Here is a 25,536-nt window from a genome sequence, read left to right on the forward strand (position 1 = left end):
TCAGGGATTGTCTCGCATGTAGACTATCTGAGCAGTATTCACTTCCAAAGTTAGTGAAGTTCACTCCATATCTTTTTTGACTTTGGTGTTATTTTGTGCTCCCCATCGATTATTAATATCATTGGACGATAATCGAGTAGCTTTACCCCATATTTCTAAGGCTCATTTGGCATCAACTCAGAATGGAGCATTTTTTATTTGGTTCCAGTTTTGTTTTTTTTAATTTATTTATTTATAAGATTTTCCATTTTAATACAAGCATTACATTATACAATGCAAAAGATCCAGAAAAAATATTTCAACAAAACTTATTTAGGAAAAACATTATGTCTTATTTAGTCCACAATTTAAACCACAATTTAAAGATCAAGAAAGGAAATAAACTTCCAAAACATTAGTAACAAATCAACTAAACAAGGTCACGGCATTAGATTCCCAAGTTACAACCAGCTGGCAAGTCATACATTACTAGTCATGGTTACCGTTTTCTCCTTTGATCCAATAAATTCCAAAAGTTGTTTGGGCTCGAAAAAAAGAAAATTCTTATTTTGAAAAGATACATAACATTTTGCAGGAAATTTAACAAGAAAAGTAGCCCCCAGAGCCAGGGTCCTTGACCTCAAGGACAAGAACTCCTTCCTACGTCTCTGGGTTATCTGAGCTAAATCAGGAAAAACTCGAACATTAGAACCCAAAAACTTATCATTTATATGTCGAAAATACATACGAAGAATAAATTCCCTGTCACTCTCCAAGGCTAAAGTCAACAACATGGTAGTTCTTTGAGTGACAACCTCAAGGGAATTTTCCAGAAATGAAGACAGATTCAAGTCCACTACTTTATCCACTGGGGTTTCTATAGGTGTGGATTCCCCTTGTGTTGTTTTTAAATTCAAGTAGTAAGCTCTAACAATTGGAGGCAAGTTTTCTGGTGGAATGGCTAAAGTCTCTCGAAAATATTTCCTAGCCATCTCAACTGGTGAAATAATAGGACATTTAGGAAAATTCAAAAATCTTAAATTATTTTTCCTCAGTTGGTTTTCGAAATTTTCCATCTTACGGGAAACATAAGATCTCTCTTTAACCAATTCCACCTGAACCTTCTTTACTTCATTCAAATTATTTTCCTGTTTCTCCAACCTTTCATTAACCTTAGTAAGAAGCACCCCTTGTTGCTCCACTTTGGAGAAAACAGTTCCATAATCTGTTTTAATTGTAGATAAAGTCAATTTGAGATTGGAGTCCATGACTGATATGGCCTGCCATAGCGCCTCCATATCTATCTTATCTGGTTTCTTCATCTCCCCAAAACTGATAGCATTCCCTCCCGAGGCACCTCTCACCTCTTCTTCCAAAGTGCAGGAAATTTCTTGATGGCTCCCATCTCCTCCTTCCATTGAAAGGCTTGATAGGGATGTCCCTCCAATGCTGGAGTCACTTTCTCCCTCTCGGGGCTGTCGGGCTCCAAGCAGTCCCTGCACTTGTGTACTTCCGGGCTGGGGAGGAACCAGCCTCTGGTCCGGACTCAAAGTAGTCCGACTCTCTGCGCTGAGGTTCGCCAAGAGATCCGGGTTCCCTCCCGAAGTAACTGGGGTCGCCTCACCCATGCGAGCAAAAGCGCTCGTTATGGTAGATTGAATCAGCCGTTGAAGGGGTTCAGCCGCCGGAGGAACTGCGCGGGCGACTCCCTTCCTCTTCCCCATAACACCACCGGGTAAGAGGCACCGACACAGATTCAAGTACAAACGAGCGGAGAGCTCGCTCAGGCGTCCGCTCCCGACGCCATCTTGATCTCAATTTGACTGGTTCCAGTTTTATGGAACAGTTTACTATTAGAGCTGAGGAAAGAAGAATTCTTAATAAACTTTAAAAGGCATTTAGGGCTCCTTTTACTAAGATGCGCTAGCGTTTTTAGCGCACACATAAGATTAGCGCGCGCTAGCTGAAAAATTACCGCCTGCTTAAAAGGAGGCAGTAGCAGCTAGCGCGCACAGCAATTTAGCCTGCGCTATTCCACGCATTATGGCCCTAACTCACCTTTGTAAAAGGAGCCCTTAAAAGCCCATTACTTTGGACTAGCTTTCCCGTGTTCAGCTAACTGAAATCCTTTGTCATAATTTGCAATGTAAAGTAAGTATATTTTTAACCTTGGGGTTTTTTCCCTCTTTTTCTTTTCTTTCCTATTTTTAATGGAGTTCATTATTTATGATTATATTGTAAACCACTTTGATCTTATTTGTAGCCTAAGGGATATATTAAGAGTTTTAATAAACATTTCATTGTGGTCCAGTGCCCATTCATTTACGCAGAAACATGATGGCAGATAAAGGCCAAATGGCCCATCCAGTCTGCCCATCCGCAGTAACCATTATCTCTTCCTCTCTCTAAGACAGTGATTCTCAACCCTGTCCTGGAGGACCACCAGGCAAACGGGTTTTAGGGCTAGCCCTAATGAATATGCATGAGAGATTTGCACTTAATGGAGGTGATAGGCATGCAAATCTGCTCCATGCATATTCATTAGGGCTATCCCAAAAACCTGACTGGCTGGTGGTCCTCAGGACAGGGTCGAGAACCACTGCTCTAAGAGATCCCATGTGACTATCCCTGGCTTTGTTGCAATCGGACAACATGTTGATAGGAGTTCAAGGTGTTTGGATTTATATTAGTACTCCTTCAGGAATTTTTTGACATTGAAGTATTTTATATGCGGTGGCCACATTTCCAGATCATGCCATGCCAAGAGATCCTTTTACTATGCTGCAGTAAAAAGTGGCCTTAGCCTGCCCTTTCCTGCGCACTAATGCCCTTTTTAACACAGCTAGAAAATGGCCGATTTTCCAAATTAAGGGCCATGTGTTAATGCTGACATTAACATGCAGCCATTACTAAAACTTAGCATGTGAGCCATTATCACCATCTGTTTTGTCCAACGCGCCTATCACAAAGTGGTTAGGAGGCGATCATGGGCATGTTTTGCATGTAGACGCCTGCTCTGAATTTAGTACATACATTGGGGCCAAGAAAACCCTGTCCTAAATAGGGTGCGCCTAATGTTAAGACATCTAGCGATGCCCAAGGCCGCTTAGCTGGCACTAAGCACAATTCCATAAAGTGTGCCCTAAAACTTATAGAATTACGCTTAGTGATGCACTAGTCGGCGCCTAATTTTTAGGTGCTTTATACAGAATCGGGCTCTAAGGGTTTATATGCTAATCCTGTGCTAATCAGTTAGCTGTGCTAAATGGTTCACATTTACACCGACTCTCTGCCCTGCCTGCCCGCCCCACCCCCCAGACATACTCCTCAAAGAAAAAGAAAAAAAATTTTAGTGTGTGGTTTGCACGTATACATTGGTATTTTACTACAGGATGCTACAGCACATCCCACAGTAAGCCCTTTAAAGCTGCGGTAAGTGCACGCTAGCACTTAGAAACATAGAATATGACGGCAGAAAAGGGCCATCGGCCCAACAAGTCTGCCCACTCGAAGAACCCTCCCCCCTAAGCACTTCCTCGAAGTGAACCCACATGTTTATCCCATTTTTTCTTAAAAATCAAGCACGTTGCTGGCCACAACTACCTGAAGTGGAAGATCATTCCAACGATTAACCACCCTTTCGGTGAAAAAATACTTCCTAATGTCACAGTGAAATCTCCCACCCTTGATTTTTAACGGATGCCCTCTTGTTGCCGTGGGTCCTGTAAGGAAAAAGATATCTTCTTCCACCTCAATATGGCCAGTAACATATTTGAACGTCTCTATCATGTCTCCCCTCTCTCTGCGTTCCTCGAGAGAGTATAGCTTCAACTTACTTAGATGTTCTTCATATGGGAGATCCCTGAGTCCCGAGACCATCCTAGTGGCTATTCGCTGAACTGACTCCATTCTCAGTACATCCTTCAGCTTAGTAATAGAAGCCCAAAATTATTTAGGGGTCCTTTATTTATTTATTAAATTTTTTATACCCTTCTCCCAAGGATGCTCAAAACGGTTTATGTGAATTTATTCAGGTACTCAAGAATTTTCCCTGTCTGTCCCGGCGGGCTCACAATCTATCTAACATACCTGGGGAAATGGGGGGATTAAGTGACTTGGTCAAGGTCACAAGGAGCAGCATGGGTTTGAACCCACCTCAGGGTGCTGAGGCTGTAGCTTTAACCACTGCACTACATGTGCTAAGAAATGGGTTTAGCATGTTTTAATGTGGGACTTTCACATGCGCTAAGTCCATTTCTAGCATGTTTTGAAAATTGGTCTTTTATCTTTTTTTAGATCCCACACAAGTTTTTCCATGAGCATGTCATACATGCAAAAATATTAATGCAGTTGCACATAATACCCCTTATTTAAGTCAGCATTATCCAGTTAAGAAGATAAGAATAGCCATATTGGGTGAGACCAATGGTTCATCTAGCCCAGTTTCCTGTTTCCAACAGAGGCCAATCCAGGTCACAAGTACCTAACAGAATCCCAAATCTTAGAAACATTCTATGTTACCGATCCCAGAGCAAGCAGTGGCTTCCCCCATGTCTGTCTCAATAGCAGACTATGGATTTTTCCTCCAGGAACTTGTCCAAACCTATGTGCTAATATAATAACATGTTAGCTAGATCAGTGGTTCCCAACCCTGTCCTGGAGGAACACCAGGCCAACTGGGTTTTCAGGCTAGCCCTAATGAATATGCATGAAGCAAATTTGCATGCCTATCACTTCCATCATATGCAAATCTCTCTCATGCATATTCATTAGGGCTAGCCTGAAAACCCGATTGGCCTGGTGTTCCTCCAGGACAGGGTTGGGAATCACTGAGCTAGATAACACTTCCATGCCCATTCCCTGCCCATGACAAGCCCCCTTCCTAAAAAATGTAAAAAAAACACAATAGTGCATGATTAGCATGTGTTGACAGGCAAATTACCAAAAACATTTAAACACATTTTGTGGTAAGCCTCTTTTTCCATGTTAACCGTGCTTTATTGCTTAACACAGTTTAGTAAAAGGGCCTCTTTACTTTTAAATGTGGTCCAACCTGATTCTTCATCTGCCCTTACCATGATGATTTCATCAGGAGGGGTTTCTATACCTTTAAGTACTACATTCTTGATACTCCATTGCATCTTTGTACCACGCTTCTCTAAATTCTTAAATTTATTCAAGTAAACTTTGAAGAGGAGTTAAAATGCCAGCTCTGTCCATGTATACATAAAAAATAGCATCCTTCCAGCTCAGCCAGTGGAAATGAGCCAAAGTATCTGCATTTGTGTATAGAAAAGACTTTTAAAGCCTTACAACCTAAAAAGCAGTGTCAGACATATTTGATTGCACATGTGTGAAAACAGTGACTAACAGCAAAACTTTCAGACACTGTCTTAGCAAGGTTCCTGCAGCAAATGGGGAAGAGGGTATGGAAAGCTCTGAAACAGCAGAAGGCTTGTTTCTTGTGCCACTGAATAAGCACTAGTCATAGGGTTACCATATTTGTGAAGACAAAAAAAAAAAAAAAAGGGGGGACACATAACCCCGCCCATACTCTACTCACAGCCACATTCATGTCCACCCATAGCCCCACCCATACTCCACCAATTTCCTTGGTCCCCCATCCCATCCTTTGTCCCCTTTCAGTGCTTCTCTCTCTCTCTCCCTCCCTTCAACCCTCCTCACCCATGGGTGCTTCTTTCTGTCTCTCTCCTTCCAACCCTTCCTCTCCTGTGGTTGCTTCTTTTTTTTCTTTCCCTCTCTCTCTCTCTCTCTCTTCTTCCAACCCTCCACCACAGGTGCTCCTCTCTCTCCTTCCAATTCCCTCTCCTGGTGTTTCTGTCTCTTCCCTTCCATCCAATATTACCCTACTCTATGCTCTTTTCTCTAGCATTTTCTCCTTTCCATAATGCTTCTCTAGCACACCCTTCCTCCCTCCATGCTCCCCCCTCCCTTCTTTTATGCTGTTTTTCCAGCCCCTCTCCCTCCTTCCCTTCACCCATGCTGTTTCTCCAGCCTTTCCTTCCTCCTTCCATGCTGTTTCTCCCTCCCTCCATGCCATTTTTTCCAGTTCCCCCTCCCTCCCTTCCTTTATGCTGTTTTTCTAGCCCCTCTCCCTCCCTTTATCCATGTTGTTTCTCCAGCCCTTCCTTCCTCCCTTTTCTTCATGCTATTCTCAAGCCCTCCTCCATACTATTTCTCTAACCCCCTCACCTTTCTGATACTGCTCTCTTTCTCCCAATTTCCCTACCTACCTCTTCCTCGGGCCGGCCGCTGTAATTGAATCTTCAGGCAGCTGGTAATAGAAATGAGGAGAGCATGCTGCTGCTGGCCTACCCCAGAAGCCACCTCTCTGCAGCGACTTCCTGTTCCTATGTAGGTGGGACCAGCAGAAAGGTGGCTTTTGGGGAAGGCCGGCAGCAGCAGGTTTAACCTGTTGCTATTGCCGGCTGCCCAAAGATTCTATTACAGGGGCAAGGCCCAGGGGGGGAGTTGGGAGAGCCGGCTACACCAAGACAGTCCGTCTGGGCACCTGGACAGTCCCTGAAAAAGAGGACATGTCCAGGTTTTCCTGGATGTCTGTTAACCACCTTGAGCCAGCAGAAAATCACCACAGAGCTTTCCCATCATAATGCTCCTCTGTCAACATATAATACTACTACCGCACAGGTGGAGTCAAATTTGCTAAAAGTATTTTCACTTGTAAAGCTTGGAAAAGCCTTTTATAAAATTGTACATAACATAACATAAAAACTCACTTGTATACTGCAAATACCGTTAAGTTCTATGCGTTTCACAGAGATCAGCAATACAAATGAATAAACAACCAATATCTAATTTCCAAAAGATTCTATAAAAAGATGTGTCTTTAAAGCATGTCAAAACTGTTGATACGAATTTGAAAGTGTGAATATGTGAGTCAGATCCCTAATCCATGAGGCTGCCTGGAAGGACAACAGTCGTTCCTGGAATTTCTTATATTTGCATCCCTTTACAGAAGGAAAAAAGAATAGTGAGTGAGATTTTCTAAAATGTTTAGAATTTGTAATGATGAAAGATTCCATAAGATACTCCGGGATTAGACCTGTTAATGCCTTTAAAACAAATACAGATGAATTTAAATTTAATCCGTGCTAACGGGAAGTCAATGCAGTTGACGGTAGAAATCAGTCTTTGAAGAATTTTTTGAGCTCCAGCAAGATGGACGATGTTACAATAATCAAGCTAAGTACCAATAATTAGACTAACAGTTGAAAGGAATCAATATCAAAATATGCTCTAATAGTTTAGCTTCCTTAGAGTATAGAAACCCTTTCGAACCAACAAATCAACCTGATTTTTCATGGTAAGGGCTCGATCTAGAATTACACCAATGGAATTACATCAATGGAAGTAAAACCCAGATGTCTCAATCCGTCCTCCTTTTTCTGTAGCCATATGGTAACCCTAAGTAGTATACTCTGACAGAATGGTGCGTACTTATACACATGCCCCCAAATTAGAGTGGACAATTGAGAATGCAGTAGAGAACAGGGTCACTTATGCACATAAACTATTTGACAATAACTATCAAAATTGACCTTAGAAAGCTCCAAGTGGTATTAATGTGGAGTTACACTTATACATGATCTATGCTCAGTTCAATAAACTGCATACCTACGTTTTACAGCATTCAACCCCAGCAAGGGTGTGGCCCAAGGATTTAGGTACAGAGTTACAGAATACTCCCATTTCTGTGCCTGACAGTAAAAGGTTTACCTGTTTTAGACAGGTACTTATTTTATAGCTGTGACAATGGAGTGTTAAATGCATGCCCAGAGTCACAAGGAGCTGCAGTGGGAATTGAACTCACAACCTTAGGGTGTTGAGGCAGCTGCTCTAACCATAAGGCCACTCCTCCACTACTTAGGCATGCGCATTTACACCAGCTTTTGGCAGGCATACACGTTCACACCAAAATTAGGTGTGAAAATGACTTTTGTCTTATGGAATTTGTATCCCATAGCATGTAGATGTGTTCCCGGAGGTGTAGTATGTCAGTGCAGAAGCAGAGTTCTGATGTACGCATATACCTGCATATTTTATCAAATATATTTTTTTATTATTATTTAGATTTATTATCCATTTTTGTCATGAAGAAATTCACCCAAAGTGGTTTACAATACACTGAATAGTATATAAGAACATAAGAACATAAGAAGTTGCCTCCGCTGAGGCAGACCAGAGGCCCATCTCACCCACCGGTCCGCTCCCGTGGCGGCCCCTCAGGCCTATTGCCTGAGCAGTGATCCCTGACTATTTCTATAACTTACCTCTTACTCCTATCCCTATAACCTGCCTCTACTCCTATCTGTACCCCTTAATCCCTTTGTCCTCTAGGAACCTATCCAAACCTTCTTTGAAGCCCTGTAACGTGTTTCTGCCTATCACAGCCTCCGGAAGTGCGTTCCATGTATCCACCACCCTCTGGGTGAAAAAGAACTTCCTAGCGTTTGTTCTAAATCTGTCCCCTTTCAATTTCTCCGAGTGCCCCCTTGTACTTGTGGTTCCCCATAATTTGAAAAATCTGTCCCTATCTACTAATCATGTACTCTTAAGTATTTTCCTTATCTGTCCCAACAGGCTCACAATCTAACCTTGGAACCTGGGGCAATGGAGGGACTAAGGCCCGGATTCTATAAATGATGCCATTATCAGTGGCTACCTTAAAATCAGCTACCGATCACGTGTCAATCAAGCGGCGGTCTGTTTATAGAAGTCTGGCTGGAATCAAAGATGAACAATTAGAAGAGACCGTTTCAACTTATGAACACGAGTTGTTGTCCGAATCACATAGCAACTATTTCTCTGGCATTTGAAGTTTTGCATTTCTCCTTTGGGTTCCTTGAAACAGATCCTCGAAACATGGTCCATGTCGGGACCTGCTAACACATCTTAAAGCTAAGTGGAGTGGTTTTTCCTCTTATTGCCATTGAGAACAAAGTTAATAATCAATAGAGCACACAGCCTCACCACTTTTTTGTATAGCAAAGTCATACACAGTGATGGGATGGTGGGTTCGGCTATAGGAGCCACGGCTCTTGGTCGGATTACACAAATCTGAGTGTATGTGAAAAATTGTATTATTTTACATTCTCAACATTCTTTTTTAAGTTTCACTATTTGATTCATATATTGAGATGTCTTGGTTCTAGTTATATTTTGGAATCAAAGATGGCCACGGCTAAGACGTGCTGAGAAGTAGGCACTTAAACTGCTTAGCTCTTCCTTTCCTTTTTCCTTCTTGGAGGCGTTTGCGGCCCGATTTCTTCTCCGATGCCAAAGAGGAGAGGCAGGAGCATTGCTGGCGCCTCGCAGCGCTCCATGGTGCCGACTCTTGTCAACATTGATGAGCTTATGCGGAGAATGCAGGGAGCTGTAACGACGTTGGCATCTGATGTCAGCCCGCTGAAGGCGCCAGATTTGGGCGAGACCAGGGCTGCCTTTCTTGGGCCGGATACTACTCTAAGTCCAGACATCCAAGTACCTCCCCCACAACCCCAGTCTACCAGCTCTCCGAGTGGCGAGGAAACCCCAAAGCTGGGGGAGGTTCTCGCTCCTGAGGCAGTGGATATCACAACAGAGAGCATGGAAGCAGAATCACCTTTTCAGACAGTATCTGGGGAAGAAGCTGGAGTTGGTTCAGTAACGGGAGGTGGACTGACCCAGATGGAACACGACCAGCGAAACTCTTCAGAGGGTGAGCACCTCTACACAAAACAAAAGTTTCCACCATGGGAGAAGCCTTCTCAGGTGACTTTGGACTTTCTATGGGATTTAGTTGCTAACTTTTCTAAGATTATTAGCCCCAACTTCCAATATACAGAGAATAAATTGATACAGCACACTAAGGAGCTTAAGGATTTAAAAGATCAGATGAGTTCAAAATCTTCTATTCAAAAGCTAGATCAAGATTTAATAGCGTCTAAACAACTACAAGAGACCCTTGTTAAGGATAATGTGAATCTTAGAAGGAAATTAGAAATGCTTGAGAACAATTCTCGAAATAATAACTTGAGACTTATTAATTTTCCTAGATTACCAATGGTAACTCCTAGGGAGATGCTTAAGAGATATTTGGTAGAAGTACTACAAGTTCCAGAAGAAACTTTAGCCCTATTTTCTCAGGTGTATTATCTACCAAATAAAAATGGGCCTCAAGCACAGTTAAAACCAGGTCAAGCACAACTGAATGTATCTGAAATATTGGAAACATCTGATAAGGATATGGTAAATCCTTCCACTTTGATATTAACAGTAGCTCTCTCGATAGATAAAGCATGGTTATTGAGGCTTTTCTTTAAAAATAAACAGAAGGATTTTCTTGGATGTAAAATTCAAATGTTTCCTGACCTTTCTAGAGAGATTTAAAAACGTCACCGAGAATTTCTTCTTTTGAGACCTGGGGTCATCTTATTGAGGGCTACATTTTACTTGAGACATCCTTGTAAGTGTATTATTTGCCACCACTCAGTTAAATATGTTTTCTTTGAACCTCAACAGTTAACCGCTTTTTTGGCCCTGTCCCGAATGGAAGATGGAAAATCAAGTGCTCTATAGTTTAATATGTTAGTCCTACCTCAGCACTATGTATATAGCATATTCTAATAGAATTATAATTTTCCTTAATTTCTCGCTTATGTGAAATCTTGGATCCCAATTATTGAGGATTTGAGTTTTGTTAGTTAAAATTTATTTTATTTTATTTTGTTGTAAGGAATTTCAAGGTGTAAAATGCTTTATACATTTGAAATAGTAATGTCCTGTCTAACAAACTTTCTGGGTATGTAAATTTGAAAATAAATAAATAAATAAATATAGAAGTCTGGCTTTGGAAAAGGTAAGCGCCAGAAATGAAGGCCAGGGTTTTCAAGGCCTATATTTCTGGTACCTAACTTTCACATGAATTGCATCAACAGAGGTGCTTTATGATGCCTAATGCCATTTCCGGCGTTAGCCACACTTACAGTGGAGGTAGGCATCGTAAAGCACCTCCAAAAGCACGATGCAGGGGCCATTTTGTTAAGGCATCAGTAGGTGCCTACATTTTAGCTTTTGGCATTTGGCTTTCTTTCCCACTACAAAGAAATTCAAACTGCTTTGTCACCTTTGTCTCCAACTACCACCGAAATGCTTTCATGTTTCCCTTATATATACTGATTTTGCCAACTTTTGCTTATTTCTGATCTGAGGAAGAAGGAGTTACTTTTGAAAGTTAATCAAATTAAATTAGTCCAATAAAAAAGGTATTTTTTTCCTTTTTAGGTTTTTTCAACATATTCCCATTTTAAAAAATTTTAAATAGCGTTTTCAATTTAAGCTAGGTGCCTAACTTAAGGCACTATTTATAGAATATGGGTCTAAGTGACTTGTCCAGAGTCACAAGGAGTAGGCTGGCATTAAGCTCACAACTTCAGGGTGCAGAGGCAGCAGTTCTACCACTAGGCCACATCTCCACTCCATAAGCACATATTTACACATGCCAACTCTAAGCTGCATGAAAATAAACTCCATAGGGGTACCTTAGGATAGGCACATGACTGCTGAAGCTGAACTGATCCCTCTCTGCCTACTGCCAATATGACTTCTTTATCCTCCCATTAACTATGCAAACTACAACTATGATACTGAGTAAAGGGACACTTTAGTTGGTTAAAGAGTTTCACCCTCTGGGTTTGGGTCCAAAGATGTATCTTTTAAGGAGAAAAGGTAACATGGCAAAGATTTATTCTTCAGACTGTTAAGAAGAGTACAAAAGTTCACAATGTAAGAGGAGCACTATAAGAACATGCTAGGACAGACTGAAGGTCCATCAAGCCCAGTATCGTTTCCAAAAGTGGCCAATCCAGGTCCCAAGTACCTGGCAAGATCCCAAGTAGTAGAACAGATTTTTATGCTATTGATCCTAGGAATAAGCAGCGGATTTTCTCAAACCATCTCAATAATAGCCTATGGACTTCTCTTTTAGGAAAATAGCCAAACCTTTTTAAAACCCTGCTAAGCTGATTCACCACAGACAGCAACTGCCCTACTAGGCATACACCTGGAGAAGGAGTAGAATAATGGTTAGAGTAATAGGCTGAGTGAGAATCTGGAAAGCCCAGTTCAAATTGCACTGAGGCTCCTTGTGATCTTGGGCAAGTCAATCCTCCAATTCTTCAGATACAGATATGCATAAGGGCACTTCTATAAAGGATGCCTAAATTTAGATGCCAATTATGTGCACTAATGTAATAATAATAATAATAATAATAACTTTATTTTTCTATACCGCCATAGTCAGGTGACTTCTAGGCGGTTTACACTGTAAGAAGGCTGGACATTCAGCGAATAACAAGGTCACAATACAATACAATAAGTCAACATACAATACAAGACAAAACAATACAATACAATACAATACAATGAGTGTATACAACACAGTACAATATAATACAATGAGTCTAAATATAATACAATACAATAAGTCTAAAGACAACACCATACATAAGTCTAAATACAGTATCGTACAATGAGTCTAAATATAATACAATAGTGAAGAGGGGAAAGTTGCAGATTGGGGTTCAATGGGTAATGAGTAACTGAGTATTTCTTTAGAACTTCCATTTGAATTGGAGTACTATGGATAGCGAATATCTAATTACATGAGGGGCATGTTGAGAGAAAGAAAGAAAGGCGTTTAAAGGGAGGGGAGTCCTAGTGCGGGAGGGGACGATTTTAGTCAGTGAATTTTTTTTCGAATAGGGCGGTTTTGATCGATTTGCGGAATGCACTGTAAGACAGGTTGGGTTCGTTTATGTGGTTTTTCAGCCAGACTTGCTGTCTGTTCACTTGGAACATAAAGGTTCTATCCAGGAATGATTTGTATCTGCAGCCCGTAATCTTTGGGTATGCAAATATTTTTTGTTTCTGGTCGCTCGTGTGGGGTTGTGTAGGATGAAGTGAGTTTGTAGGTATGAAGGTGCTAGTCCCCAGACTTGCTTGAAACAGGTGCAAGCAAATTTGAATAGTATTCGCGCTTCAATTGGAAGCCAGTGCAGCTTTTTATAGTAGGGGCTGATGTGGTCGTTTTTTCTTAGTCCGAAGATTAGTCGAACGGCGGTGTTTTGTATTAATCTCAGTTTTTTTATTGTTTTTTGTGGGATGCCCAGGTAGATGATGTTGCAGTAGTCAAGAATGGATAAGATCAGTGCATGTACCAGCAACCTGAATGATGTTGGGTCAAAGTATTTTTTTATGGACCTTAGTCTCCATAGTGTGTAAAAACATTTTTTCACTAGTGAGTTTGTGTGGTCAGTCATAGTTAGGTGTGTGTCTAGAGTGATACCAAGTATTTTTATGTTATTAGAAATTGGGTATTCGTGATTGTTTATTTTTATCGATGTTCTCGTAATTTTGTCATTAGGACTGGCCAGAAAGACTTTTGTTTTTTCTGCGTTTAGTTTTAGTTTGAAATTGGTGGTCCATTTATCGATTTCGGTCATTACGTTTGAGAGATTGTCTACAATTTCTTTTGTGATGTCATTTAAGGGGATTAGAATGGATATGTCGTCTGCGTAAATGTAGTGTATTAAGTTTAGTTTTTGTAGGAGGTGGCCTAAGGAGGCGATATAGATGTTGAAAAGTGTGGGCGATAGGGGGGAACCTTGAGGCACGCCTGATGGGTTTTTCCTTGGTTTGGAATAATTTCCATTGCTGATTACTCGGTAGGATCTGTTTGATAGAAATTCTTGGAACCATTTCTTTGCCTTTCCGGAAATTCCCATTACTTCAAGGCACAGTAACATGATTTCATGGTCTATCAAGTCGAACGCGCTGCTGAGGTCTAATTGTAGAATTAGTGCGCTTTTGCCTTTGCTAAAGAGATCATAAAGGTGGTTTAGTAAGGAGGCTAAGACAGTTTCTGTGTTGTATCCTTTCCTGAATCCTGATTGGTGTTCACTAAGGATGTTAAATTTGTCCAGGTAGTTTACTAGTTGAAGGTTGACCAATCCTTCTTGTATCTTTGTGAAAAGGGGAATGCTTGCTATGGGTCTGAAATTGGATGTCAGAGCTGAAGAGGTTTTCTGATCTTTGGGGATTGGAGTGATTAGTATGTGTCCCAGTTTTTTGTTTAGTGTTCCGCTTGTGAGGGCGGATGTTAGCCATTCAAATAGTTCCTTTTTAAATTCTAGAGGGGCAACTGTCATGATTTTAGAGGGACATGCATCAAGTAGACAGTTAGATTTGGTGTATTTGTTGAAGAGATTTAGGAACTGATGCCAATTTGGATATTCGAGGGGGTCCCATATCATGTCTACTCTGGTGTCTTGGTCGTGAGGTTCGAGGTATTGAAGAGCATTTGTTATGGTAGTGGGTAGAGTTGCTCTTAAGTTAGCGATTTTATTTTGAAAGAAGTTGGCTAGGGTTTGTGCCGATGGAGTGGGTTCATTGTCCTTTTTCAGTATTTGTGTTGTATCGGTTATTGTTTTTACTAGTTTGATCAATTCTTTGCTGTTTATTTTTGAAGTACCAATTTTTTTTGCATAATGCTTAGTGCGTTTTTCTTTGATCAGATTTTTGTATGTTTTCATTTTTTGTTTCCAGTTTGTCTTGTCTAACTCATTGTTTGTTTTTTGCCAGATTCTCTCCAATTTTCTTAGTTCCTGTTTGGTGGTTAATAGTTCACAGTCAAACCATTTGTTTGGTGGTCTATTTTTCTTTTTGTATGTTTTATATGGTGCTATTTGGTCTAGGAGTTCTTTGCTGTAAGTTTCCCATCTTGTAGGGAAATCCTGATTATCATTAGTTATGGGATGTAATTCATAGTGGGTCCAGAATTCTGTTGGGTTAATAATGCCCCGGCTGGTTATTGTGTTCGTATTTACGTTTTTGAGTTTTTGTTGTGTGTTCTGTTTTAGCCAGTGTAGATTGAACTTGCCAATGAAGTGGTCTGACCAGACGCATTTTTCCCAGGGTCCTGGGTAGTATTGTATTTTGGGGTCTGTTGTTTCTTTGTGGGAGAAGGTGATTAAGTCTAGTTTGTGTCCTTTTTCATGGGTTATTTCTGTGTCTGGGTTTGGAAAGTCTAGTAATATTAGGAAGTTGGCGATTTCGGATATTTCTGGTTTTGTCTGTTGTTCTAGATGTGTGTTTATGTCTCCCAGAAGCAGGTTGTATGATCCTTTTAGGGTGGATAAGGTAAGGAATTCGGCGAATTCCTCTTTAGCGTTTGCCCATTTTTTGGGTGGGATATAGAATAAAGTTGTAATTAGAGATTCTTCTAACTGTGCGTTGGTAATTTTGCAGGTTAGTATTTCAAGGTTTTCAGACGATTTGGAGTCTGTCTTGATGTAGTCGAAGTGGTCTTTTAGGATGATCGCTAGTCCTCCTCCTTTTTTCCAGTTTCTAGATAGTGGAATGATTTTGTATCCCTGGGGAAGGATTTCTTTCATGATAGTGTCATTGTCAGAGATCATCCATGTTTCTGTCAGAAACAGGAGATCAGGTTTTGTTTGTAGTATCCAATCATTTATTATGTGTGCTTTGTTTCTCACCGAGCGGGTATTTAGGTAGTACAGAATAGATGCACCTAGAAACATAGAAGATGACGGCAGAAAAGGGCTACAGCCCATCAAGTCTGCCCACTCTGCTTACCCACCCCCTGTCTATGCCCTAATGACCCAATTTCCTTATCTTGACCCTCGTAGGGATCCCACATGGGTATCCCATTTATTCTTAAAGTCTGGCACGCTGTCTGCCTCGATCACCTGCACTGGAAGCTTGTTCCAATGATCAACCACTCTCTCTGTGAAGAAATACTTTCTGGTGTCGCCATGAAATTTTTCTCCCCTGAGTTTGAGCGGGTGCCCTCTTGTGGCTGAGGGTCCCTTGAGAAAGAAAATATCATCTTCCACTTCGACATGTCCCGTGAGGTACTTAAATGTTTCGATCATGTCTCCCCTCTCCCTACGTTCCTCGAGAGTGTAGAGCTGCAATTTGTTCAGTCTCTCTTCGTACGAGAGACCCTTGAGCCCCGAGATCATCCTGGTGGCCGTCCACTGAACCGATTCAATTCTGCGCACATCTTTACTGTAATGTGGCCTCCAGAATTGCACACAGTACTCCAGATGAGGTCTCACCATGGCCCTGTACAACGGCATTATGACTTCAGGCTTTCGGCTGATGAAACTTCTATTGATACAACCTAATATCTGCCTTGCCTTAGATGAAGCCTTCTCCACTTGATTGGCAGTTTTCATGTCTGCACTGATGATTACCGTATTTTCACGCATATAACACGCGCGTTATACGCGTTTTTACCTACCGCGCATACCCCTCGCGCGTTATACGCGTGAGCGCGGTATATAAAAGTTTTTCTACATAGTTCCCACCCCGCCCGACGCCCGATTCACCCCCCCCCAGCAGGACCGCTCGCACCCCCACCCCGAACGACCGCTCGCACGCGCTCCCACCCGCACCCGCGATCGGAGCAAGAGGGAGCCCAAGCCCTCTTGCCCGGCCGACTCCCCGACAATATCGGGCCAGGAGGGAGCCCAAACCCTCCTGGCCACGGCGACCCCCTACCCCCACCCCGCACTACATTACGGGCAGGAGGGATCCCAGGCCCTCCTGCCCTCGACGCAAACCCCCCTCCCTCCCTCCAACGACCGCCCCCCCAAGAACCTCCGACCGCCCCCCCAGCCGCCCCCCACGACACCCCCTCCCCCCTTCCCCGTACCTTTGGTAGTTGGCCGGACAGACGGGAGCCAAACCCGCCTGTCCGGCAGGCAGCCAACGACGGAATGAGGCCGGATTGGCCCATCCGTCCCAAAGCTCCGCCTACTGGTGGGGCCTAAGGCGCGTGGGCCAATCAGAATAGGCCCTGGAGCCTTAGGTCCCACCTGGGGGCGTGGCCTGAGGCACATGGGCCCAACCCGACCATGTGCCTCAGGCCGCACCCCCAGGTGGGACCTAAGGCTCCAGGGCCTATTCTGATTGGCCCACGCGCCTTAGGCCCCACCAGTAGGCGGAGCTTTGGGACGGATGGGCCAATCCGGCCTCATTCCGTCGTTGGCTGCCTGCCGGACAGGCGGGTTTGGCTCCCGTCTGTCCGGCCAACTACCAAAGGTACGGGGAAGGGGGGTGGGGGTGTCGTGGGGGTCGGCCAGGGGGGTCGCGGGTCGGCTGGGGGGGCGGTCGGAGGTTCTTGGGGGGGGCGGTCGTTGGAGGGAGGGGGGTTTGCGTCGAGGGCAGGAGGGCCTGGGATCCCTCCTGCCCGTAATGTAGTGCGGGGTGGGGGTAGGGGGTCGCCGTGGCCAGGAGGGTTTGGGCTCCCTCCTGGCCCGATATTGTCGGGGAGTCGGCCGGGCAAGAGGGCTTGGGCTCCCTCTTGCTCCGATCGCGGGTGCGGGTGGGAGTGCGTGCGAGCGGTCGTTCGGGGTGGGGGTGCGAGCGGTCCTGCTGGGGGGGGTGAATCGGGCGTCGGGCGGGGTGGGAACTATATAGAAAAACTTTTGTATCTCGTGGGCTCTTATTAGACTCTCTGCTGTGTCTTCCAGAAGGGAGGATATTTAGTGGGCAAGCCATAAGCTTCTAATAAAAGCATTTATGAGGGGGCGGTCGGAGGTTCTTGGGGGGGGGGGGCGGTCGTTGGAGGGAGGGGGGTTTGCGTCGAGGGCAGGAGGGCCTGGGATCCCTCCTGCCCGTAATGTAGTGCGGGGTGGGGGTAGGGGGTCGCCGTGGCCAGGAGGGTTTGGGCTCCCTTCTGGCCCGATATTGTCGGGGAGTCGGCGGTCCTTCGGGGTGGGGGTGCGAGTGGTCCTGCCGGGGGGGGGGGGGGGCAGGGCAGGGCGGGTAAACGGAGAGTCGGGACAGCGCACGGAGAGTCGGGGAGGGCGAAAGGAGAGTCGGGGTGGCCAGAGGAGAGTCGGGGCGGGCGAAAGGAGAGTCGGGGTGGCCAGAGGAGAGTCGGGGCGGGCGAAAGGACAGTCGGGCAGCATGCGCGTTATACCCGTGAGCGCGGTATACAAAAGTTTTTATACATAATATTGTGGTTTCTGCGCGCTATACCCGTGTGCGCGTTATACACGGGTGCGCGTTATCTGCGTGAAAATACGGTACTCCTAAATCTCGTTCTGCTGAAGTCCTAGTTAAAGTTTCTCCATTCAAGAAGTACGTCCTGCATGGATTTCCGCTTCCGAGGTGCATGACCTTACATTTCTTAGCATTGAAGCCTAGCTGCCAGGTTGAGGACCAACTTTCCAATGTAAGCAGGTCCTGCGCCATATAATTCTGTAAACTGCATTCTCTTACTATATTACATAGTTTGGCATCATCGGCGAATAGTGTTATTTTACCTTGAAGCCCTTGAGTCAGATCCCCTATGAATATATTGAAAAGGAGTGGACCCAGGACCGAGCCCTGCGGCACTCCACTGGTCACCTCCGATGTTTTAGAGAGGGTACCATTAACCACCACCCTCTGAAGTCTGCCACTCAGCCAATCATTGATCAATGCAGTTAGTGTCTCTCCTAACCCCATCGATTCCATCTTGCTTAGCAGCCTGCGGTGTGGGACACTGTCAAAAGCTTTACTGAAGTCCAGGTACACGACGTCCAAAGACTCTCCCAAGTCCAACTTTCTTTTTACCCAGTCAAAGAAGCTGATGAGATTAGATTGGCAGGACCTTCCCTTGGTGAATCCATGCTGACTGGGATCCCGAAGATTCCCTTCATTCAAGATCATGTCTAATTTGCTTTTAATTAGTGTTTCCATGAGTTTGCACACTATTGATGTGAGACTCACCGGTCTATAATTCGCAGCCGCCCTGCAGCCCTTTTTATGCAGAGGAACGACATTAGCTAATTTCCAGTCCAGGGGAACTTTCCCCTTACTTATGTATGTGAATGACATCACAAATCGACATTTAAATGCTTGTGTGCCAGGGGCTACTCTATATATTTGGGGCACTAATCATTTGGGAGGAAAGTCTATAAATGGCACTCAGAATTCAGTGCTGGAAAAAATCAGTACTAATAATAATTCTATAAAAGGACAAATGCCCTTTATAGAATTCTGCTTAGTGTTAATCCCTACGCCTATCTCTACACCTGCTGAAACCTGGTGGAATATTGGCTCCCGAATTAGGTGCATTGAGGCCATATTCTATAACTATTTTGTAATGCCCCTGATGTGCCTATAGTCATGCCTCTGCTCCCTTTTGAGTTACGCACTAGTAGAGTTAGGCATCACACCTTATAGCAGGGGTAGGGAACTCCGGTCCTCGAGAGCCATATTCCAGTTGGGTTTTCAAGATTTCCCCAAAGAAGATGCAGGAGATCTATTTGCATGCACTGCTTTCAATGCATATTCATTGGGGAAATCCTGAAAACCCGACTGGAATACGGCTCTCGAGGACTGGAGTTCCCTACCCCTGCCTTATAGAATAGTGTGCAGCAGCCAGATGTGTGCACAAATTTTAATGATTGTTAATTAACTAATTGGTTAGCACCCAGGTATTGATAGTTAAGGGCTTATTACTCAATTAAATGGCATGCACATTTTGGACATGCACACAGATTTGGGCGCCATATACAGAATCGAGGGGATGGCGCACAACAGCAAATGGGCTGTACCAGTGGGTATTCCAGCTTTGGGTGCATGTTAAAGAATAGTATCAGATGATTGCATTGCAAGGCACACCGTCTTATGCCATCGACCTGACTTAAGCTGTTGCACCTACATTTCAGCATGCCAAAGCAGCTTTACGCTTTAAAGTCACTACAGAATTGGCAATAAGAGTGCTTCTTTGTTGCGCCTACATTTAAGCATCACTATATAAAATTGTTCTTATATAGGATTGTAAACCCTGTATTTCAATGCAACTCGCTTTAAATTACAACTTTAAAAGGCAGTTAAATCGAAAATCCCTTCCCGTCCCCTATCAGGTCCATGAGCATCAAACCCAAGAAGCAAGCTGCTGCCAGGAGGCAGCTGAAAGGTTTTCTGAATGTGACAGCTGTGAGCTGCAGCCTAAGATGAAATCTTAGCTCGGGCTGCGGCAAAGAGCTCCCAACAAGCCAATGACCTAATATAAATATTTCTTTTTTTTTTTTTTTTATTTTAATTCTTTATTCATTTTCAAACTTACAATAAGTGTGATAAAATGTCCAAACGATAATTGACTTTTTTTTTTTTTAATAGATCACTCCTCCTTTTTGTTAAGAAATACTTATATTATATTTCCCTGTACTCTACATTACAGGGAAATATAATATAAGTATTTCTTAACAAAAAGGAAGAGTGATCTATTAAAAAAAAAAAAAAAAAGTCAATTCTCGTTTATAAGCTCGTACATCAGAACTTAATTGAACTCCAGGGCACCACTGTAAGGCTTGCGGCTTCTTACATGGACTATTTTGTTTCCATTGGGAACGGAGTAACACATTTCTTGACCGCTAAACAATTCTTTTTTTTTAATTATTCCGAGCTGGCTTTTTCAAAGGGTCGTTCTCGCGTTGCCCGTCTAAAAAAAAATGGCTCTATCGGCAGCAGAAAGTGCAGGCAAGCTATTAAAACCAGTTCGGAGCAGCTTTACAACGTCAGCGTTGCATTTACCGATTCCAACAGCGGCGGTGCTAAGCTCAGGCGAGAATAGTGCATCAAGTCACTTCGCCGCTTTGGGGGCTGCGGCGCGCACTGCGCACGGGAGGCGGCCCGTTAAAGTCTGGTTTTCAAAAAAAAAAAAAAAAGCGCCGGTCTTTTGGGAAAGGGAGAGGAGAAAGGCTTTACCTGTGTTGGCGTCGAGGTGCAGCTGGGCCTCAGCTGCTGAGCACCTGCCCTTTCCATCCTGGGCGAAGCGCGCATTGTGCTCGGGCGTCAATATGACATCCAGCTCGTGGAAAAACCGCATGCTTTTGCTCTTATCCCCGGAGTTGTGCGCATACTTCACAGTCCTGTACTCATACTTAAGGTTTTTATACTTTGCTCGACACTGTTTCCAATCTCGGTACACCCCCAACTCCTGCAGCCTTTTTGCAATGTAGATAAAGATGCCTTTATTCCTTAGGGTCCCATTAAGTTGCTTTCTAATGCTTTTCTCTGACCAGACACTTAACAGGGCTTTGATCTCCTCCTCAGTCCAGTACCTTCCTGTTCCTCTCTCCATGTTGAAAGTGACCTGGAAATGATTTACTATTTCTAGCTACGATTTAGTTTCCAGGGAAACCAGACGACTGGTTGTCGGTAAGTCCCAGCGAGACAAAAGGATCTAGTTTACTGGCTCAAGCTGCCTGAGGGGTGTGACTTGAGAAAGAGCCAGCCAAGCAGGTTCTGCAGGAGCAAACAAAACAGGGCAGCTCCGACTCCAAGGCTTGCTCGGCTCAGGATCCACAACTGGAAGCGATTAGCCCTATTGATTCCAGGGTCTAAAGACGCATAGCTCAGCCCTCTAAGACGAAACCAACGCAGAAAGATTAAAGTGTGTTTAATGTGGTGGCTTATAGCCATTTGTCAGAGCCGAGTTCTGTCAGAGCCACATTAACCTGCATGAGAGCTTTCGCTTTAAAACACAGCAGCTGCTTCAGGCTGCGGACGGGGTTATAGGAAAGATCAGAGCTATTTGTGCCTGTTCTTTTCTCGCACATAAAATCTTGGGCCCCTCTTTTGATCCTGCTGTGGTGTACAGTTGCACTTTTGCTAGGTCGTTATGCACCCAGGCAGGTTTGAGAGACCTAAGAAAAGCAGTGTAAATTTATTTAGGTTTTTTTTTTTCCCCTCTCAGAGCTGTCATGGTTGTAGAGAAAATAATTCGGCTATCCTAGAAAACAGTGTGGTGTATATTTTTCCTCCTATAAGAGTATAAGGATAAACTAGGGTTTAACATTTTCTCTAGTGTTATGTTTAGATCATGATTTTGTGTAACTTACTTATATTTGCAAAGTATTTTAAGCTGTCTTTTAAAGGGCACATTTGTTCAACATGGAGCCCTTCCAACCTCATTCCCCTGTTTTTTTTTATATGGAAGGTGGAGGCCTGATTTATATTGTAGCTTTACTTAGTTACAGAGGTCTGGGAAACTGTGTGCTCTTCTCCATAGGAACCAGCTCCCTGAGCACCGTGAATATTGAGCAAACTCCTTCATTTTTGCCATTTTCAAGAAGAGATTCATCCAAAGCAGTTTACAACACATTAAATAGTAATCAGGTACATCACGGGATGCATCGAATCAGAAGATGATATCTTCTGGCTCATGGGACCCTCGACCACCAGAGGGCATCCGCTGAAAATCAGGGGAGGGAAGTTTCATGGCGACTCCAGGAAGTACTTCTTCACCGAAAGAGTAGTGGATCATTGGAACAGACTCCCACTCCAGGTGATAAAGGCCAGCAGCGTGACGGATTTTAAGAGAAAATGGGATACTCACTTGGGATCTTTAAGGGAGTAAATTCAGGGGAGGGGATACGTGGAATGGGCAGACTTGGTGGGCTATAGCCCTTTTCTGCTGCTTTTTTCTATGTTTTTTTTCTATGTTTTCTATCTTCCCTATCTATCCAGACAGGCTCCCAATCTAAATGTAATACCTGGGGCAATGGAGTATTGGCTGGCCTCAGTCACAAGGAGCAGGCTAGGATCTAACTTGTAACCTCAGGGTGCTGAGGAAGCAGCTCTAACCACTAGGCCACTCCTCCACCTGGTGGCGCCATAGTTTCCATAACAATTTCCCTTCCCATCTTCTATGGCCATTGACAACAGAACATCACCAATTGTGTTTTGTATGTAGTTCTATCACTGGTATACTTTAGCCATTATTAATGCTCTTGTCATCTTTCATTCAATCCTGTTGAATACACTTCATCCAAGAGTATTTGTTGCAATAAACACAGCATCCAGATCATGCTTAATAAAGTGATGAGTACATTTGACATTTCACGTTTATTTACTACTCCACAAATATAATTAGCTAAGTGGTTTACAATCCCCCATCAAATAAGTTGGGAATAAAAAGGAAGTGGAGAAAGGTAGAAAGATGCCTAAATTTACATTAGTATTAATAATGTCTAAAGTATAGCAGTAATAGAACTACATAAAAAGCACAATTGGTGATACTCTGCTGTCAATGGCCATAGAAGATGGGAAGGGAAATTATTATGGAAACTATGGATTAGATTATGGAAGGGAAAGCCTTTGTAGACAAATTAGTCTTAAGCACAGCTTTAAACTTCAAAAGAGAAAGCTCTAGATACCATTCGTTAGATATGGTGTTTCAAAGGGAGAGAACAATCATTGAAAAGCATTTAGTATGGGCAAAATGAGAATGAATGTGAAGATGGGAAGAAGACCAGAAGAAGGTTGTGTTGAGCAGAATGTAAGGAGCGAGATGGTAAGTAAGGAATAAGGGACTTATTAAGAAAGTTGGGTTGGACATGAATGAGTGATCTGAAAGGTCAAGACAAGAATTTTGAAGCTGATCTGATAAAATATAGGGAGTCAGTGTTCATGTTGAAGGAATGGGATCACATTGTTAAATTTCTTGGCCCTGTGGATTAATTTAAGCGCTATTTTGAATTAATTGTACAGTACAAAAACTCCCCTACATATAATGACATAACTAACTACTGTGCTGAACTGAAGAAAATTTTGAATAAATATTATGTAAGTTTTACATTGGAAAGGAAACTTCCAGTAACCAATCATTTTATGAGGCTGATCTACTGCTACTGAAATGTCAAAAGCTCACACTGGCTAGTAACAAAGTTGGCTTTGATTATATCATCAGTCAATATATTAACTAATATCCTACTTATGTTCAATTAAAAAAATTTTCATATCTAATCTAATCCTTGGATTTATATACCGAATCTTCTTCCAAAAAGGAAGTTTGACTCGGTTTACATAAAGATATTTAACAAATTTAGATCGGATCTAATTAGCAATTATAAGAGAAATGATTTAAACATAATCCACAGCTTCAATAGGATCTGTTAAAAAGATGTGTTTTTAAAGATTTTCTAAAACTTGAAAGTAAAGAGTTCTAATATTTACTGGAAGTTCATTCCAAATAGATGTAAAAGCATACGAAAAGGATCCAGAAAAGTATCATAAAGAAGGAGAAGATAGTTTATACATCTGAAGGTTTCTTGATCTTATGGACCGTAATGAGTTCAAAGAAATTGAGACCAAAGACACAACAATACCATACAAAATTTTGAAAGTGATACTTGCGCACTCAAATTGGATTCTGAAACCAACTGGAAGCCAATAAAGTGCTTTCAGAAGAGCTGATACATGATCATATTTCTTTTTGCCATAAATTAATTTAGCAGCCGTATTTTGCATTAACTGTAGTCTTTTTAGGTTTCCCTTGCTCAAGCAGATATAAAGTGAATTACAGTAATCTAACTGTGCTAATGTAATTGCTTGTGCCAAAATTGCAAAATGCTGCTGATAAAATAGATGATGAACCTTTCTTAACAGTCGGAGACTGAATAAACATTTTTTTAGAGAGTGTTAACCTGGCAATTGAAAGAAAGTGAGGAATCAAATATAAAACCTAATACGTTAGAACAGGGGTGTCCAACCTGCGGCCCCGGTCGAGGGCGATGCAGTGTTTTCCTCTGCTGCCCCTGGGTGGTTACGGTCTTGCCGGCTCCCTCCTCTGTCTTCCTGCAGCGTTTGCGCGGCCCTAGAAACATTTTTTCGGCCAATGCGGCCCAGGGAAGTCAAAAGGTTGGACACCCCTGCTTTAGAAGAATGTTCAATATCCAGTGTTCGTATAAATCTGTTAATCATTACTAGAGTTTCTAAAGATTTGACACTTATCTGATGTGAAACAATGAGTGGTTCAAAAATGACCATGGTCATACAAGGTTCCTCATTTCAAAATCTGCATCAGAGACCTGGTGCCACCAAATTAATTACTTATTATTAAAAAAATTCAACCTTGAACCCATCAAATATCTGATTTGATAAAGAAGAAGTCCTTGGTAAAGAACATTACTAGACTACTGTAATTTTCTTTACCAAGGCTTCCCTTTTTATCAAATCAAATGCTTGCCCAATGGGATCAAGATTGAATATTTTCAAATTCGAATAAGTGATTAATTTGGTAGCACCAGTGACATGTAAAGAGGTATCTAAAGCAAATTCCAAAATGGGGAACCTTGTATGACCGTAGTAATTTTTTAACCTCTAATTGTTTCACATCAGATAATTGGATAAGCAGACAAAGAGAAAGTTGGTAAAAAAAAAAAAAATCAATTTCTTAACTATCAAGGAGACATGGGCAGCAAAGTTTAAACAAGTATCAATCAGAACTCTAAGGATTCAGACAGTCAAGAAGCAGAATCTGCATATCATGAATTCAAGATAATGATGGTAATTCCACCAGGCTGACAAGAAGAAAGACCAGCGCACCAGTTTATTAAGGATTTAATTTAAGACAGTTTGAGGCAATCCAATTAGCAACTGTCTTATTTGTAAGTGGAAATTCTATTAATTACAGATGTGGTGCAGGTCTCAAGAGGTAATAGTTAGAAG

General features: G+C 42.7%; 1 protein-coding gene across 3 annotated transcripts in view; it reads right to left on the reverse strand.

Annotated features, from left to right (window-relative positions):
* Nucleotides 1–21,181, reverse strand: part of LOC117360582 (multifunctional protein ADE2) — a 186,157-nt gene extending 164,976 nt beyond the window's left edge. For all 3 annotated transcript variants that reach the window (XM_033944548.1, XM_033944558.1, XM_033944542.1), the window contains exon 1: nt 20,791–21,181. In XM_033944548.1, coding sequence (XP_033800439.1) covers nt 20,791–21,166 — 376 coding nt within the window. In that variant the 5' untranslated portion in view covers nt 21,167–21,181. The remainder of the gene's footprint in view (nt 1–20,790) is intronic.
* Between the last annotated feature and the right edge of the window lie 4,355 nt (nt 21,182–25,536).

Source organism: Geotrypetes seraphini, chromosome 1 (assembly GCF_902459505.1).
Source record: "Geotrypetes seraphini chromosome 1, aGeoSer1.1, whole genome shotgun sequence".
In the NCBI taxonomy this organism is placed as follows: domain Eukaryota; kingdom Metazoa; phylum Chordata; class Amphibia; order Gymnophiona; family Dermophiidae; genus Geotrypetes; species Geotrypetes seraphini.